Source organism: Microtus oregoni, unplaced genomic scaffold (genome assembly GCF_018167655.1).
Source record: "Microtus oregoni isolate MIOR12 unplaced genomic scaffold, Mior012 000062F_ref0000492, whole genome shotgun sequence".
NCBI lineage: Eukaryota > Metazoa > Chordata > Mammalia > Rodentia > Cricetidae > Microtus > Microtus oregoni.
The window spans coordinates 5447136-5465949 of record NW_024543872.1 but is presented as its reverse complement, the minus strand read 5'-3'; the positions used below and the strand labels follow the sequence as shown (position 1 = coordinate 5465949).

Genomic DNA, 18814 nt, shown 5'->3' with positions numbered 1-18814 from the left:
TCCTTGTGTCTGTGTCTCTTTTTATGCCAATACCAGGTTTATTTTATTTTATTTTTTATTATGGCTCTATAGTAGAACTTGATGTCATGTCAGGGATGGTGATGTCTCTGGAAGTTCCTTTATAATACCGGAATTTTTTTAGCTCTCCTGTGTTTTTTATTTTTTTTTCAAGAGTTGAGTTGAGTATTGTTCTTTTGAGTTTTCTGTATGATTGTTTTGGGATTTTGATGGGGATTGCATTTAGCCTCTAGATTGCTTTTGCTAAGATTGTCATTTTTATTATTTATTCCAGTCTATACAAGAGCATGGGAGATATTTCCATTTTCTAATATCTTCCTCAACTTCTTTCTTCAAAAACTTAGTGTTCTTGTCATTTTGGTCTTTCACTTGTTTTGTTAGAGCTGCTCCACAATATTTCATATTACTTGTGCCTATTGTAACGGGTGGTGTTTGCTGAATCCTGCCTGTTGATCATTTGTATATAGGAGGTCTACTCTTTTTAGTTAATTTTGTATCCTGCTACATTTCTGAAGATATTTATCAGCTGTAGGAATTCCCTGGTAGAATTCTTAAAGTCACTTATGTATGCTATCATTTCATCTGTATATCCCAAAAGTTTGACTTCTTTCCAATACGTATCCCATTTATTGCCTTTTGTTGTCTGATTGCTCTAACTAGAACTTTGAGTAGTGTATTGAATAGATGTGGAGAGATTGGGCAACCTTGACTTGCTCTGGATTTCAGTTAAATTGCTTTGAGTTTCTCTTCATTTAATTTGATGTTGGCTGCTAACGGTTTGCTGTAAACTGTCTTTGTTATGTTTAGGTCTGTTCCTTGTAAACCCAATGTTGCCAATACCTTTATCATGAAGGGGTGTTGGATTTTGTCAAAGGTGTTTTCAGCATCTAATGAGATGATTGTGTGAGTTTTTTCTTTTAGTTTTTTTTTATGTGGTGGATTACATTGACATATTTTCTATGTTGAACCATACCTGTATCTCTGGGATAAAGCCTACTTCATCATGTAGGATGATTTTTTGATGTATTTTATATTACGTTCACCAGTATTTTATTGAGTATTTTTGTACCAATGTTCATGAGGGAGACTGGATTGTAATTCTATTTCTTTGTTGTTTCTTTGCATGGTTTGAGTATCAGGGTAACTGTAGCCTCATAAATGGAGTTTGGCAATCTCCTTCTGATTCTACTGTTTGAAACAATTTGAAGACTATTGGTATTAGTTATTTGAAATTCTGGTGGAATTTTTCAAACAATATCTCTCCCTTCTCTCCTCCCATTCTCTTCCCCACACCTCCCTTCTACTCGCCCCCCCCATCCACTCCTCCATCTCTATTCCAAATGTGTAAGGCATCACATGGTAGTCAAGAAGGTATGGCAAATCAAGTTGAGGCAGGTCTGTGCTCCTCCCCTTTGCATCAAGGCTGAGCAAGGCATCACACCTTAGGAAATAAGTTCCAAATGCCAGGTCATGCACCAGGGGCAGGTTCTGGTTCCACTGATAGGGGCCCTTCATACAGATCAGCCTACACAACTGTCACTCACATCCATGGGCCTAGGTTGGTCTAGAGTCCATGAACTTCTACAAACTCAGGCCAGCTGTCTCTGTGGGCTTTCCTATCATGATCTTACTTCACCCCCTTGCTCATATAGTCCCTTCTCTTCTTCAGCTGTATTCCTGGAGTGTGGTCCAATGCTTGGCTATGGATCTCTGCATCTGCAATTGATGATCTTTTTGGTGTGTTCTTGGATTTGGTGTGCAAGAATTTTGTTGAATACTTTTCATCAATGTTCATTAGTGAAATTGGTCTGTAATTCTCTTTCTTTGCTGAGTCTTTGTATGATTATGGAATTAGAATAACTGTGGCCTCATATAAAGAATTTTGCAAAATTGCTTCTTTTTTTATTTTGTGGAAAAATTTGAAGAGTATTGATATTAACTCTTCTTTGAAAGTCTGGTAGAATTCTGTGTTAAAACTGGCTGACCCTGGGCATTTTTTGGGGTTGGGAAATTTTTTATGAATCTTTCTACTTATTTAGGTGTTATTGGTTTATTTAAATTTTTCATCTGATCTTGATTTAATTTTAGTAAGTGGTATCTATCAAGAAATTTGTCCATTTCTTTTAGATTTTTCAATTTTGTAAAATGCATTTTTTGATGTATGCCCTAATGATTCTATTTCTTAGAGTCTGTTGTTATGTCCCCCTTTCATTTCTGATTTTCTTGATTTGGAGATTTTCTTCCTTTTATTTAGTTTAGATATTGGGTACCAGTTTCAACAAAATTACCACTTTCCTGGGTAAGGGTTTTGGGATTAGAAATATAAGTAAAGAGTATTAAGATGCAAAAATAATAAAACAGAAATCATAGAATACTACTTGCAGGGAGTTTCAGTAAATAATGAGATTGCCTACATTTATTTTCAAATTGCTTAAAATACCCCAACCCCAGTTGTTAGGAGTAAGATAAAAAACTGCATCGACATGATACAAGGAAGTGACCAGACCAGTTTAAGGTTGTGGGCTATATTCATAGATAAACATTCTGTTGGTAGAACAAAAAGAGTAACACTCACACCCGAGACCAAAACATTCTCTAGGCAACCCACCCCCTGGTTGGAATTCAATGATAATATCCTTAAGGGAACTGGAACTTTCTTGGATTCTTACTTAGACTTTTATTTGGAGTAGAAACATATCCACTTCTTTATACCTGAAGCACAGGTCTGGATATTAGTTACACCTTTTGATAATAACCTTGAGAGAGCAGAACTCACTGAGCAAAATCTAGGTGGTACCTTTGTTTGAGGTAGAAACACAATAACCTTGAAGGAATAGAGGTAAGTTCCAACTCTGACCTTTCATTAAAGTTGAAATAGGCTCACATTTTTGGGCCTCCACATTTGGATAAAGGCTTATCTATATTGTTGATTTTCTCAAAGATCCAACTCTTTTTTTCATTGATTCTTTGTATTGTTCTCTTTGTTTCTATTTTATTGATTTAAGCCTTCAGTTTGATTATTTCCTGCCATCTACTCCTCTTAGGTGTGCCTGCATCATTTGTGTTAGATCTTTCAGGTGTGCTGTTAACTCAGTATGCACTCTCTCAGAATTCTTAAGACTCCTAGTGCTATGAACTTTCCTTTAGCACCACTTTCATTGTGTCCCATAAGGCTGGGTATGTTGTGCAGTCATTTTAAATTAAATTCTTGGAAGTCTTCAAGTTCTTTATTTCTTCTTTGTCCTTAGTGGTTACTCAGTATGGAGTAGCTCAGTTTCCTTGAGTTTATTGGTTTTCTGTAGTTTCTGTTGTTGCAGAAATCCAGTTTTTATCCATGGTGGTCTAATAAGATACAGGGGGTTAGTTATTTCAAATTGTTAGCATCTGTTGAGACTTGTTTTGTGGCCAAGTATATGACCAATTTTGGATAATGTTCCATGTGGTGCTGAGAAGGTATATTCTTTTTGTGTTTGGGGAAATGTTTTGTAGTTATGTTAGGTTTGCTTTAGTCATAACATCTGTTTGTTCTATCATTTATCTATTTAGTTTCTGTCTGGATGTCCTGTTTATTGGTGACAGTGGAATGATATAGTCTCCCACCTTTATTGTGTGGGGTTCTATGTGTAATTTCAACTTTCATAATGCTTCTTTTACAAATGTGGGTGCTCTTACATTTGGGCCATAGATATTCAGAATTGAGATATCATCTTGGTCAAAATTTCCTTTGATGAATATGAAATGATTCTTCTCCATCTATTTTGACTAACTTTGGTTTGAAGTCTATTTTGCTTGATATTAGGATAACTACATCAATTTGCTTCTTAGGTCCATTTGATTGGAAAATCTTTTTCCAATACTTTACTCTTAGGCACTCTTTGATGATGAGGTCTGTTCCTTGTATGCAGCAGACTGGCGGATCCTGTTTTTGTATCTGGTTCGTGAGGAATATTAATTACCAGTATTTGTTAATTCCTGTAATTTTGTTGTTGTTGTTGTTGATGATGACGGTAGTGTGTGCGTGGGTTTGTTTCCATTCTTTGGGTTTTGCTTCTGTAAGATTATGTATTGCCTGTGTTCTTGTGGGTGTAGTTACCTTCCTGGGGTTGGAGTTTTCCTTCTAGTACTCTCTGTAGGGCTGGGTTTGCGGTTAGATATTTTTTAAGTTTGACTTCCTCATGAAATACCTTGTTTTCTTCATTTATGATGATTGACATTTTTAATTGATATTGTGATCTGGGATGGCTTCCCTGGTCTCTTACAGTCTGCAAGACATCAGTAGCCTTTTGCTTTTAGAGTCTTTTTGGAGAAATCAGGTGTGAATCTGATAGGTCTTCCTTTATACATTAGTTGGCCTTTTTTTCCTTTCCACTTTTAATATTCTTTCTAAGAAGTGTTTGTGGACAATGCACATGAAATAAAATGAAATTTAAGAAAAAAAAGAAAGAATAATCTTGCCATAGAATCTGTAGTATGACACAATGAGTCACATGGTAAACACTTTAGTGCATGTATTATTTTCTTTTAATTAATTAATTAAATTTTTAAAATAAATTCCCTTTTCTCATTTTACATACCAATCCCAGTTATCACTACCTCCCCACTTCTCACTACCTCCAACTTCTCACCAATCCACCCCCCATCAACTCCTCATAGAGAGTGAGACTTCCCATGGGAAGACAACAAAGTCTAGCTCATTGCTTTGAGGTAGGACCATGACCCTCCCCACTGTAGCTAGGCTGAACAAGGTATCCCTCCAATGAGAATGGGTCCCAAAAAGCAAGTACAAGCAGTGCCAGTGGCTCCGCAGTCTGCCCAAGTCATATAACTGTAATCCAAGTTCAGTGGACAAAGTTTAGTCCTATGCTGGTTCCTCTGCTGTCAGGCCAGAGATGGTAAACTCCCATTAGCTAAGGTAAGCTGTTTCAGTGGGTATCCCCATCATGCTCTTGACCTGTTTGCTCATATTATTGTTCCTCCCTCTCTTTGACTGGATTTTGGGATCTCAACCCAGTGGCGCCTCTGTGGATCTGCTTCCGTCAGTTGCTGGATGTAGCTACTATTTGTTAATTTTTCTTCAGCCCAGTAACCCTCTCCACTGACACAATAATCCAAATAAAACCAAGTCAGCTGAATTAAAAGAAGCCTAGGTTTAATGGATGCCAGTGCTCCCTTGGTGGCCCCCTGGGAAAACATGGAGAGTGAACTGGAGAATGGGAGAGGCCATGTGTTTATTCTCTGGGAGCAGTTTTTATAACCTGGGAGAGTGTTCTTGACCCTCTCTGGTGAGGGGTCACCATTTGGCAGGCTTTTCCAGAGTTGGAATCTGGACTGTCATAACTCCCAGGGGAGGGAGCTTTGAAATGGAACTTTTCACCCAACATTCTAAAATGGATGCTAGGGCTGGGGTGAAGCCCCCAACCAAACATTCCAGACTCTTTGGATATAGGTTTGCCAGGTAACTGAGGTGATGCTGCCAACAAAACATTTCAGACTCTAAATAAAGAGGTGCCGGTCAAGTCTGGCAACTTTCTGTGGGCAAAGAGCAACATGGAAGAGGGGAAGAGTTGGGATTACACGCAATGAGAGGTGTGGCTGGAGAGGATTCTGGTTTATTGCTATCTTGGAGACCTCAGGCATTTATTTCTTGATGGATATGAGAAGGCAGGTGGCTCAGAAAAATATATATAGATATTTTTGGCCCTAAGAATGGGGATAGCCATGGGAAGGGTATTACCTGCCAGAAAGAATGGAACAGAGTAGTGCACTAGTAATACAAGTGAGGCTCGGGTGAATAAGGAAGACATGAAAGCAAATATTTCCTTTTAAAACCAGATTTTAGTTTAGGTGTCCTTTTGAGCCAGGTGATTTGGTACCAATGGTGAAGTCTTAGGAGCTAGTGCAGGTGCTTTTGTTGTCTGGAGGGCCCTTTGTAAATTGATCTTGGCCCAGACGGCAGGAGTGTGCAGTAAAATATGTTTGAAAATGGGTGGGTTTAAAATAGGCTCTGAATACTATTAGTTTTCTCTTTTTTTTTAAAGCCAGACTTGATTTTTGATACAGCAGCAGAACTATTTCAGGAACCTGCAGGTACCTGTAAGACAACTGGGATAGGAGCATTTTAGAGGACAATTAAAGGGAATTGAGAACTCTGGATCTCTGAAGATACACCTAAACCTGTTAATCCTGGACTATGAAGCCTGTGAAAGAGGCACACCTGTCTGTATTTTTAGCAGAAAACTTAACAAGTGAAGTAATGAGCTACCAGTGCCTTAAGTCATCCAATGTCATTAGACAAATCTAGGAGGGATAAATGAGCAGAAATGAGGCAGCTTTTTCCAGCTATGCAGGCAATCCCAATCTTCTCCTTAGTCTTTGAAGAACACCAGCCTTAGATGCAGTTCTTGCTGTTAGCTTTGAGTCCAAGAGGGCCAAAGACTGTCCTGTGGGAGGAAGATTTAGTCTACCTGTCTTGGCAGGATGAGATGATTGAGATCCCAGTGTAGCATCTAGGCAGCTTTTTGCTGTTTGGGTGGCTTTGCCATACCCATAGGCAAGCCTCCAGGTAGAAGGTCTTTTGCAACCATATATCTTCTTGTAGGATCTATAGGATGCTATAGGAGCTTGCATGCCTCTGCGTTAGAAACTCTTTTGTTAAATGCCATACTCTCAGATCTGTAAAGGCACCTGAGAATTGGGTACTATTACCTGTTTGTTATATTTAAATTAGACATGTAAGTTAAATTTAGACATCTATTTTACCTAATTAGTTACAGCTTGCCAATGCTAGCAAATGTAAGAAGATTAAAAGGAATATTTTAATAAGTCAAATAATACTAGCACATGTGGGTACTCTTATTAAAGATGATGATGAGGTCAAAATGGTGGCTACTCAAGTGTTTGTATTTTTCCAGAGCTGTTGTAACCTGGAGTTATGTTTTACAGAGTTTCAAACATGCACACATACATACACAAAAATAAGACAAGCATACTATACACACATACTAAACACACATACACATGTAGACATAAAAGCATAATGTGGCAACATTATTTTAACAGACAGACAAATAAACATTTTTAGGAACTTGTGTCAGCTGACCAACTTAAAAATCCTTGTGTGGGCAGGTGGCAGAAGCCAGGGAAGCACAGCGGTGGTTCTGTTAAGGACCAGAGTAGCAGATGCTGCAAGAGGAAACAGAAACAGAGGACAGAACACCTATACAGTTTTAGAGTGGAAGTACAGGGGCAAAATAGACCTGTTGTAGAGAGTCCCAGGGTGACCAGATTAATGCCAGGGATGTAGACAAACAAACAGGTAGAGAAATAGGGACGGGGAGCCAGGTAGTGGATCAGGAGTGGGAGCACAGCGTCCAGAAACCATGGACATATGGGGCCTTGTCTGTTTTACATTAGGTGTTAGATAGCCCCCAATTTAAAAGGATTTTTAGTAAAAGGCTGTTCAAGGGCATTCAGAGATCAGGCCTTGAATTGCAAGTGTCAATTTTTACAAGTCTATGCCAATTCTTGGAACTCAATGCCTAGTACAATGTGTCCACTGCAATAAGACTCTTGAGTCAAAAGCAGAGGAGTGTGAGAAATGCATGGGCAGAGGTTTCCGTTCCATGCAATCCTACCTCAGCGAGGACTGCATTGCTGCTTGTAGGGTCTGGTGCCTGGCATGCTTGGTATGGGGATCAGGATAACTGTGGATCATATAAAGAATTTTGCAATGTTTCTTCTGTTTCTAGTTTAAGGAAAAATTTGAAGAGTATTGATTTTAGCTCTTCTTTGAAAGTCTGGTAGAATTTTGCATTAAAACTATCTGGTCCTGGGAATTTTGTGGTTGGGAGACTTTTTATGACTGCTTCTATTTCCTTAGGGGATATTGGTGTATTAAAAATTTTTATATGACCTCGATTAATTTTAGTAAGTGGTATCTATCAAGAAATTTGTTCATTTTTTTTAGATTTTTCCAATTTTGTAGAGTATATCTTTTTCAAGTATGCTCTAATGATTCTCTGTATTTCCTTGGAGTCTGTTGTTATGTCCCCCCTTTTATTTCTGATTTTGTTGACTTGAATATTCTCTCTCTTCCTTTTAATTAGTTTGGATGTTAGGGATCAGCCTCGACAAAAAATGACACTTGCCAGTATAGGGGCATGGGAAATAGAAATATAAGTAAAGAATACAAAGACATGAAAATAATAAAACAGAAAACACAGAACAGTACCAGGAGGCAGTTCCAGTGAATACTGAATTCATCTATGTTTATTTTCAAATTACTTAAAATATACCAACCCCAAGTGGTAGGAGTAAGAAAAACACTTCATTTACATTATACAAGAAAATGAATAAACCAGTTGAAGGTTGTGGGCTACATTCCTAGGTAAGCATTCTGTTGTTAGAACAAAACAAGTCACACTTACACCCTAGACCAAAACATTCTGTAGGCAAACCACACCTTGGGTGAAATACGGTAAGGTTTCCCATGGCGAGTAAACAAAGTCTAGCACATTGCTTTGAGTCAAAAGCCATTCCCACTATATCTAGGCTAAGCAAGGTATCCCTGCAAAGAGAACTGGTTTCAAACAGCAAGTAGAAGCAGTAGGGATAAATCATGGATTCACTACCAGTGGTAACAGAGTGTGCCCCAGCCATGCAACTGTTACCCACATCCAGAGTGCCTAATTTGGTCTTATGCTGGTTTCCTCACTGTCAGACCAGAGATAGTGGGCTCCAATTAGCTTAATTAAGATGACTTCCAAAAGCAAAAACAAACAAACAAAAAAAAAATAGGACTATACAGTTTTAACACCAAATTCCCTGTGACTTCCAAAAGGGAGTTAATCCCATGTTTTGGCCTGTGTATTGTTGAGTGAGGAGATACCATGAACATGGAAACTCTTCTTAAAGAAAGCGTTACAGTTCAGAGTTTTAGTCTAATATCACCATGGTGGGGAGCATGGTGCCATGCAGACATGGTGTTGGAGAGGGTACAGAGAGTTCTGCATACACATTCACAGGCAGCAGGAAAGGAGAGAGCCACTGGTCCTGGCTTGGGCATTTGAAATCTCAAAACATACCCCCAGGGAGACACACCTTCCTCCAAACACCTAGCCACACTAATCAATCAACTAGTATCAGTCCCTAAGCATTGAAATCTATGAGCTTCTGGGGGCATTCTTATTCAAACCTCCCCCCACAATATTCCTCATATTATTCACCAAATTAAAAAATTAAAGGATACTGCCCAATTTTTTTAATGAGTTCCAATTTACTTGTTCATAAGCTATATAGAGACCCAATAAAGAAAGACGATTCAGATAAATTTCCCTTAGGAACATAGATGTACAAATTTATCAATAAAATACCTGCAAACCCAATCCAAGAAATCATCAAACACATCATCCACTGTGATTAAGTAAACATCATTCAGAGATGCAGGGATGATTCAACATACATAATAAATTGATAAAAATAATACACCATATTAACAGTCTGAAAGACAAAATACCACATGATCATCTTATTAGATGAAGAAAAGTCTCTTGACAAAATCCAAAAGCCCTACATGAGAAAAGTCTTGAAAATATTGGGGATACAAGGTACATAACTAAACACAATAAAGGAATTTTATAGCAAGCCCATAGCTAATATCAACTTAAATGGAGAGAAATTTAAACAACAGAACTAAAATCAGCAAGAAGACAAGAATGTACACTCAACATACCTGCTAAATATATACTTGAAGTCTGTCTTAGAGATTTTATTGCTGTGAAGAGATACTATGACCACAGCAACTTTTATAAAGGAAAACATTTAATTGGGGTAGCTTACTGATATTTTCAGAGGTCCAGTTCATTATCAGCATGGTAGGAGCAACAGCAGGCAGGCAGACAGGGTGCTGGAGAAGTAGCTGAGAGCCCTACATCTTGCAGGCAACAGAAAGCTGACTGAGTGTCACACTGAGTGAAGCTTCAACAGAAGAGACCTCAAAGTTCACAGTGACACACTTCCTTCAACACCTACACCCCAAATCCACACCTCCTGATGGTACCACTCCCCTTGGGATTATGGGTCCCTGACTACATTGAAACTACCACAAAGTCTTTATGGAGCAGTAAAATAACTGAAGAAGATTGAGGTGTCACAGATAGGAAAGAAGTCAAAGCATCTACATTTGCAGATGCTACAGTAGTGTGATGCTATTCTTAGCTGTCAACTTTTCTACGTCTGAAATTAACTAAACCCCAAAGTGACTAGAGATGCCTGTGCAAGGTTCTTTCCTATTAAATCATTAGAAGTGGAAAACCCACTTCTATTCTGGATATCTGACGTAGGAAGACTCAACACTAATATGGACTGCACCTTAGCTGGCAGTATATTTAAAGGACATGGAAAAGGGAGGATTGCTGTGTGTTTATGTTGTTGCCAGAAAGATCATTATTGTACTGATACTGAGCCTATTTCTTCAGGAATTCAGAATATACCAAATAACAGCTGAGACTTTCAGCATTGTGGATTGAACAGCTACTGGATTTTTGGACTTTCTTGTGGTAGACAGCAATCATTGGATTAGCTGGGACACAACTTGTAAGCCATTCTAGTGGAAATATGCTTTCTATATAGATATAGACTCATTCTATATATTCTATTATTCTAGAGAACCTTGATTAATACAAATAATATTACATGATTTGAGGTCAGTTGATCTCAACCTTCCTAATGTTGTGACCCTTTAATATAGTTCATGGTGTGGTCACCCTCTCGACTATAAAGTTATTTTTGTTGCTACTTCATAACTGTAGTTTTGCTACTTTTTTCTGTTTTTTTTTTTTTCGAGACAAGGTTTCTCTGTAGCTTTGGTGCCTGCCCTGGAACTAGCTCTTGTAGACCAGGCTGGCTTCAAACTCAGCGATTTACCTACCTCTGCCTCCCGAGTGCTGGGATTTAAGGTGTGAGCCACTAGTTTTGCTACTTTTATGAATCATAATGTAAAAATCTGATATGTCCTAAGGTCTTAGAAGATCTCTGTGAAAGGGTCATTCAACCATTTAAAGGGTTGTGGCCCACAGGTTGAGAACCACTATTCTAAAATTTCCACCAGGAAACTCCTACAGCTTTAAGCAAACTTAAACACTTTAAGCAAATTGGCTGGATGCAAAAATAATTCACAAAAATAAGTAGCCTTCCTATTTATTACAAACATATCAAAAAATAAATCAGAAAAGCAACTCCTTCTCAAGACTCTGAAATAATACAAAATATCTTGGGATAACTCTAACCAAGCAAGGTTAGACTTGTATGATAAGAACTTTAAGACATTGAAGAAGATATAAGAAGATGGAAATATCTCCTATGCTCATTGATCAGTGGGATTAATATAGTAAAAATGCCCATTCTACCAAAAGCAATGTACAAATTCAATGCATTAACCATCAAATTTCCAACACAATCTTCAAAGAACTGAAAAGGACAATTTTCAACTTCATATAGAAATACAAAAACAAACTAACAAACAAGCAAAATCTACCCCTGAGTAACAAAAGCTATATATAGTTAAAATAGCTTAAAAGTAGTTAAAACATGTCTGAATAATTAAAGAACTGTCAGAGGCATAAAAATTATCCCAACACTGGTAAGATAAAGACTACTGACCCAAACCATCATGGCCAAATTGATAAAACCAAGCAATTATTTAAAGAAGGGTTTTTAATTCATAAATATATAAAATGCCCTAAGATCAGCATTGGATGTAAGAAAAAAAAGGCTTCAGCTCAGGGATCAGGACTTTCTAAATAGGGGATTTGGTGGGCACTTAAAGCCAAGAAAAGTAGCCAAACATAAGTTAACAAGTTCCTCCTGAAACAAAGACAAGGTTCAAGGTGGGCAGAGCAAGGTAGACACAAGGCAGCCATAACAACCATTTTGAAAGAATATTTGGCTTTCAAGATGGTTATGAACAATTTGTTTGAAACAAAGAGATGATTGTCACTGCTGGAACAGGAAGTAGAGAACTGTCTGTAATTAGTGTTACAGGTGGGGCATACTGCTGTATGAGAAGCAGAGGTTTAAACATAACCAGGAATGAACTTGTTTGTCTTTACTTAAGGTGACTTTTAAGTCTCAGATGGAGGCAGATTGGTTCTTTAGTATCACCATTCACAATCTCAAATTATACAAGAGAACTATAGAAATAGAAAAAGCTTGGTACTGGCACAAAAACTGACATGTTGATTAAAGAAATCTAAAATTGAATTTCCAGACATAAGTCTACATACCAATAGACACCTGATTTTTGGTGAAGAAATCAGAAATACACACTGGAAAAGAAAACAGTATCTTCAACAAATGGTACTGTTAAAGCTGGATGTCTGCATGTAAAAGAAGGCAAATAAATCCATACTTCTCACACTGTACAAGACTCTACTCTAAGCATCGAAGATCTCAACATAAGTATATACATGACAGAAGGGAAAGTTGGAAATAGTCTTTCTTTAGCTCATTGTTACAGGAAATATTTTCTGGACATAACATTGCTTGTACAGGCCCTAAGAATAAAAATTAATAAAAGGACTATCATGAACTAAAACCTTTGTTCGTGGAAAAACTCATCAACATTCAAACAAATTAGAAAAGTAGAGAATGGGAAAAGATTTTTACCAACTAAATATCTAATAGATGACTATTGTCCAAAATATATAATGAACTCAATACATTCGCATTAAGAAAACAAATAACACAATTTAAAAGTGTCGTAGAGATCTAAAGAGAGAATTCTAAAAAGAGTAAAATCAAATGGTTGAGAATCTGTTAAAGAACTTTTCAACATCCCTAGTCATGAGTGATATGTAAATTAAAGCTACTTTGAGATTTTTACCTTACATTAATCAGAATGGCCCAGATGAATAACTCAAATGACACTTCATGCTGGCAAGGTTATGGAGTAAGGGGAATGCTCATCCATTGCTCTTGGCAGCACAGACTTGTCCATCTATTATGAAAATCAATGTTTTTGATTCCTTGAAGTTGGAAATGGAGCAACTTCATGATTCATCTATACCACTGTTGGGCATATACCTAGAGAACACTTTATCCTACTATAGAGGCACATGTTATTTATAGCATCCAGAAACTGAAAACAACCAGATGCCCGGTAAGAAATGAATGAATAAAGAAAATGTGGTAAATTTACATAATAGAATATTACTCAATCATTACAAGTAATGAAATTTTCAGGTAAAGAGGAACTAGTAAAATTAATTCTGAGTGAGGTAACACAGACCCAGAAAGACAAACATGGTCTGTTTCTTATATTTGAGTTTTAGCTATTAATTTATTAATAAGCAAGCCATAATCCATATAAATATGAAGGTTTTGTGTGGGAGGTCCTTCTGTCTATGTGTTGCTTTCATTGGTTAATGAATAAAGAAACTGCCTTGGCCTGTTGATAGGGCAGAATTTAGGTAGGTGGGAAAAACTGTACTGAATGCTGCAAGAAGGAAGGTGGAAGGGGAGAAGCCATGAAGATGCCAGATCTGGTCAGACATGCCGAAACATTTAATACTTGATAAACTTTCTTTGCCTTTCCTCATCTCTGTTTCTGTTTTAATACACCTTTCATTGAATATATATATATATATATATATATATATATATATATATATATATATCTGTATATGCCTTTGTAGATAATGTTGTTTAACTTTCCCGTAACAAACAACAAATTGTCCTGCAGTAATCTTTGAAGTTTCAAAGATGAAGTTGGATGCCCCAACGACACAGAGGAACTTTGGGTGGCTGTACAGGCAGTGAGATGTCTCTGTCATTTCTAGAATTTGGAAGTTGCTTGTCTCTTGTTTGTTTAGGTAATATTATATCCTTCTGGAGTCTTTGATGGAGTTGAAGAATAGATAGTTATAGTTTTTCTTAGTTATAATAAAAGATAAAGTAGATATAAATATTGTAACTGTAATTCTTGCTTGATAACTGTTTTGCTATATGTAATTTTATTATGTTAAAATGAAAGCCTTTCTTTTTTGTTTAAACAGAAAAAGGGGAAATGATGTAGGTGGGTCTTCGATCTATCTGTTGCTTTCATTGGTTAATTAATATAGAAAACTGCTTGGCCTGATAGGGCAGAACTTAGATAGGCAGAGTAGACAGAACAGAGTGCTGGGAGGAAGAAAGCACTGAGACAGATGCTATAGCTCTCCTCTCCAAGATGGACACAGGTTAAGATTTTTTCAAGTAAGCCATCACCTTGTGGTGCTATACACATTACTAGAAATGGGTTAATCAAGATATGAGAGTTAGCCAATAAGAGGCTGAAACTAATGGGCCAGGCAGTGTTTAAATGACAACAATTTGTATGTTGTTATTTCGGGTGTAAAGCTAGCCATGCAGGAGCTGGGCGGGACAAAAAACAGGCCTGCCTGCAGCTCATCACTACATTAGCTGGTAACCCACAGTCATGGGGTGATGTAAGAGTTAGCCAATAAGAAGCTAGATCTAATGGGCCAAGCAGTGTTTTAAATAATATAGTTTCTGTGTGGTTACTTCAGGTCTAAGCTAGACGGGCAGCTGGGAACCAACAAGTGACCCTTCTTACTACAGAGGTTAAGTATAGAATTAGGGAACAAGGGTGAGGGATCTCTTTAGGAAGGGAAAATAGAATAGATAGTTATGGATAGACAAGGAGGTTCCAAAGGAGGATCAAACAGGGAAAGTTTATGCTTGGAGGGACAACTAAATCTAAGAAACACTTAAGGGATCTAGTAGAAAACAGCACAACAGAAGCTTTCTAAAGTCTCTACAGATAAGAAAGCAATCTAAGTCAAATCATAGAATAATGGAGGGGCAGAATCGCAATCAAAATCTCTCATCATCAAATGAAGCTTTTTGCATGATGAACTAGTTACATCTAATTGAGTTGTTGGCCAAATGGGCTCCATGAGAACCTGAAATCAACCCAGGGTATGGTCAAGGCTATTGTTTGCTCTGTACAAAATCATAGACAACATCGATTGTCCTGAACACCTATACAACTTATTGAACATGATGAATTTAAGCTGGCACTTATCTAAAGCCTTCACCCCAGCAAATTAAAGATCATGGGACTGTACAGTAACATGCACACTACAAAAGGAGGAAAGCAAACTTCAACTCAGCTACAAATGTTCCAGTCCACAGTGGTGTCCTGTCTGCAATGTACTCTACTAAAATAGTGGCACAATAGAGGACACCAAGGGAACAAGGCCTGCTAAACAAAGAACAACAGACACGCACATAAACTCAGAGACTGTGGCAACATGCATGTGTCTGCACCAGATGTGCTCCTTGAAAAAAATGGAGAAGTGATCACATGCTCCCATCCCAAATCTAGAAGTATTTTCATTTGATAGTCACTTGCAAATGAAGCATTAGTTTTATCCACAGGAGTCTCACTGGGGGAAACAAACCACTCAGAAGAGTAGAACCCACACCCAACAAAAGGTGGTCAACACAAATGAACTCATTGGAATCTAAAGGTCCTTTGCATATGTATTATGTCTTCTAGTTCTGTGTTTTTATGAGATCCCTATATGTGAAGCTGTTTCTATATCTATGTGTTTCTTGTGCTTTTTCATAGGCTCTTTTTTCTCCTGTTGGTTTTGTTTATTCTAATTTTTTCATTTTTGTTTAATCTTGTTAATTTTATTATAAGACTTAGATGTTTTCCAAGGAGAGACAGAAAAGGCATGGATCCAGATGAAGGAGAGAAGAAACTAAGAGGATTAGGGAACAGGAAACCGTTATCAGAATACATTGTTTGAAAAAAATCTTTTTTCTTTTTTTATTTTCGTTTTGAAAAAAAAAATTTCCGCCTCCTCCCAGCCTCCCATATCCCTCCCCCTCCTCCCACACCTCTCCCCCTCCCCCCACTCCTCTCCTCCTCCCTATCCAGTCTGAAGAGCAGTCTGGGTGCCCTGCCCTGTGGAAAGTCCAAAGTCCTCCCCCCTCCAGAAAAACATAATATTCCAATGGTGGGGAATGGTGGTGAACACTTCTAATGCCAGATCTGGGGTGACAGAGACAGGAGAATAACTGGCCTATATAGTAAGCTCCAGGTTAGAGTGAGAGATGTTCTCTCAAAATAAAAAGTGAATGGCTCATAAAGAACAAAAGGCAAGGTTGTTGTCTTCTGGTCTCCATGTGCACATATAAATACATTCTTCATGTGAGCACACACATGTGCATTTACACAGTCACAAAAACACACAGTACATCATATATGTGTATATAACAATTTTTAGTTACCAACAATATGTCAATAAATTAAATGAAGTCCAAATATATAGGAAAATACAATTTTCATAAAGATCCAATTAATTAACCTAGATTAAAATGGAAAATTCATTTCACATTATTTTGTGCTGCAGAAAAACTATACATGAGATAGTTAAAGCTACAATGAGATATTTAAACTATTCTTGATGTCTGAGAGTATATTAAAATCCCTTCAAAAGAAAAGCATAAAAGGTCAGTATCAGCAAGGAGCTTCCTTTGAGTAAACTCAGCATCAAAGGAACATTTATGATATAAAGTGAAAAGGAGAGAGTAAGAGAATTTCTGTGAACAAAACAGCTCATGGTGTACAATAAACTCAAAGAACTCGATACTACTGGGCAACAGAACTGTCACAAGACTATACAAGTGTAATACCACAAATTTTATTTAAAATATGAAGAATCTTGAATTGTTCCATGAACTATTAAATGATTTAGGAAAAAAATCTGTATTTAGGAAACAATAATTACAGATGTGGAAGAATTATTCCTTACAACCATATCTAAGTCAGGTTCCAGCCTCTTCTGACCTCTGTGGATATCAGGAAATCCCACATTCACACATGTTGATGCAATAATCATAAAAATTAATAAATATAAATAAATAATTTTATTAAAAAGGAGAAAAAACACTTTTTTAAAAAATCTGGTGACACTTTGATCTCAAGCTTTTCAGCATATTGATTATTCTATTATCAGAACTGATTTGTACCAAAGGAGTAATTGTGGGATAGACATTCATCACAAACTTCTGAACACTCAGGATGACTGGGTCATACATCCATAACAGGACTGCAGAGGATGAGATGAAGAAGTCCACCCAGTACATGACCACAAAGAAAATCACCAGCAGCAAGATGGTCTGGGTGGCCCTTTTCTCAGGGGATGCTCTCAGGTGGCTGAGGCTGTGAAGATGCTTGCATTGCCTCTGATGTCTGAACAAGATGATCACCATGTATGCACTTGTGGTCAGCATAACTCCTACAAGAAATATATCTCTGGAGATTGTCACTGTTAAAATCAGTGCCCTGATGATGTAGTTCATGGAGAAGAGTGAACAGAATTTAGTGACCTTCATCTGGCTGGTCTCACTCACGTTAGTAAAAGCACCAGCATAAAAGATGTGGTTGCTACTGAATAACAAGTTGAAAGACCAAATAAATAAGAAAGCACGAATCATGTATTTTTTTAGTTTATATTTAAATTTTGCCAAGAAAGAGGAACTGGGACTGATAGTGACAGCCTGGAACACACTCAGGAGGCAGGTGATGCAAATGGAGAGGCCTCTCATCACTCTGTTTATATAAAAAGTTGTCTTACATTTGAAGTCATTTTCAATGTTCAGTGACACAAATATATCTGTAAGCCAAATATCTGCTCTAGTGAGGAGCAGCACTATGTGGATGAAGGACAATTGACAGGAGATCATATCCATGGGCTTAGGTGTGTGACCTAGGATTATGAAAGTATGGTAAAAAAGGAGAAACATATTGGCCAGGACTCCAAGTCCAGTTTGGAAATTAAGGACATTTTTTAATGATGACATATGTGGAAAGTATAGTAATATTAGCATCCTATTAAAATCATATTTTATATGCCTGAAAAAAATACAGTATACATTAGACTTGTGATTCGTTATGTCTATATCAACATTCAATTGTCCCTACTTATTCTTGATTTACCTGTCTCTTTAATTTTTGATGGTCCAGTTTTAGCATAGCCAACATTTCTATATACTAATCCATATATCTGCATGTGTATATAGCATACAGATTATAAAGGCATTTATAGTCATATACTATACAGAATGCACACTTAGTGTGCCTGCTACTCACCATGGGTCATGCCTTAGAAATGGAATCCTATTGATTTACATTGCCTCATTTTAGAGTTAACAACTAAAATAGTAGTGATGAACGCATAATATTATTCACATTTTACAGAGATTAAAACTTACATCGATGTGGAAAATATCCACCAAAGAAATCCAAAAGCATGAGGTGAGTCAGTCTCCTGTTGCAAAATTTTACTATACTCTGTTGTGAAACAATCTGTTTTCACTCATAATTCTAAGGAATCACAGTGATAATTCATGATAATTCCATCCTGTTAATCATTAAAATGCCCATTTTTGTTCTTACTTTCCTTTTTTAATGTTCCTTTTTCTGTGAAACTTTACATCTCTTGGATCCAGAATAAAAGACATAGACACAGTTGGAGGTCATTATTGCACTTTCCACACCTAATTAATTGCATAGCCATTAATTATGGTTAGAAATGATCTTAAAGACTTCCTTGTCTTCCTGCAGGGGCTATACTCCCCGGATACTGCCTCTCTCTTCCTATCGCACCCAGCTTGCATCCAGAACCCCCCTTCTGCCTCCCTCCCCTCTTCGGGCACATGACATCACCCAGCTCTGCCTGTTTGGGCGCTGGGACCAAATCGTGAGGGCAACCGGGCTGGCGGT

General features: G+C 37.4%; 1 protein-coding gene across 1 annotated transcript; it reads right to left on the bottom strand.

The window, feature by feature from the left end:
* Positions 1 to 16983: 16983 nt before the first annotated feature.
* Positions 16984 to 17901, bottom strand: LOC121439663 (putative vomeronasal receptor-like protein 4). The gene has a single exon (XM_041640230.1). It carries the CDS (start codon positions 17890 to 17892, stop codon positions 16984 to 16986), a length of 909 nt encoding a protein of 302 aa, XP_041496164.1. The 5' UTR covers positions 17893 to 17901.
* Positions 17902 to 18814: the final 913 nt, after the last annotated feature.

Bases quoted from the DNA above. Each gene is read 5' to 3' on its own strand.
- LOC121439663 (XM_041640230.1), bottom strand. From the start codon at position 17,892: ATGTCATCATTAAAAAATGTCCTTAATTTCCAAACTGGACTTGGAGTC.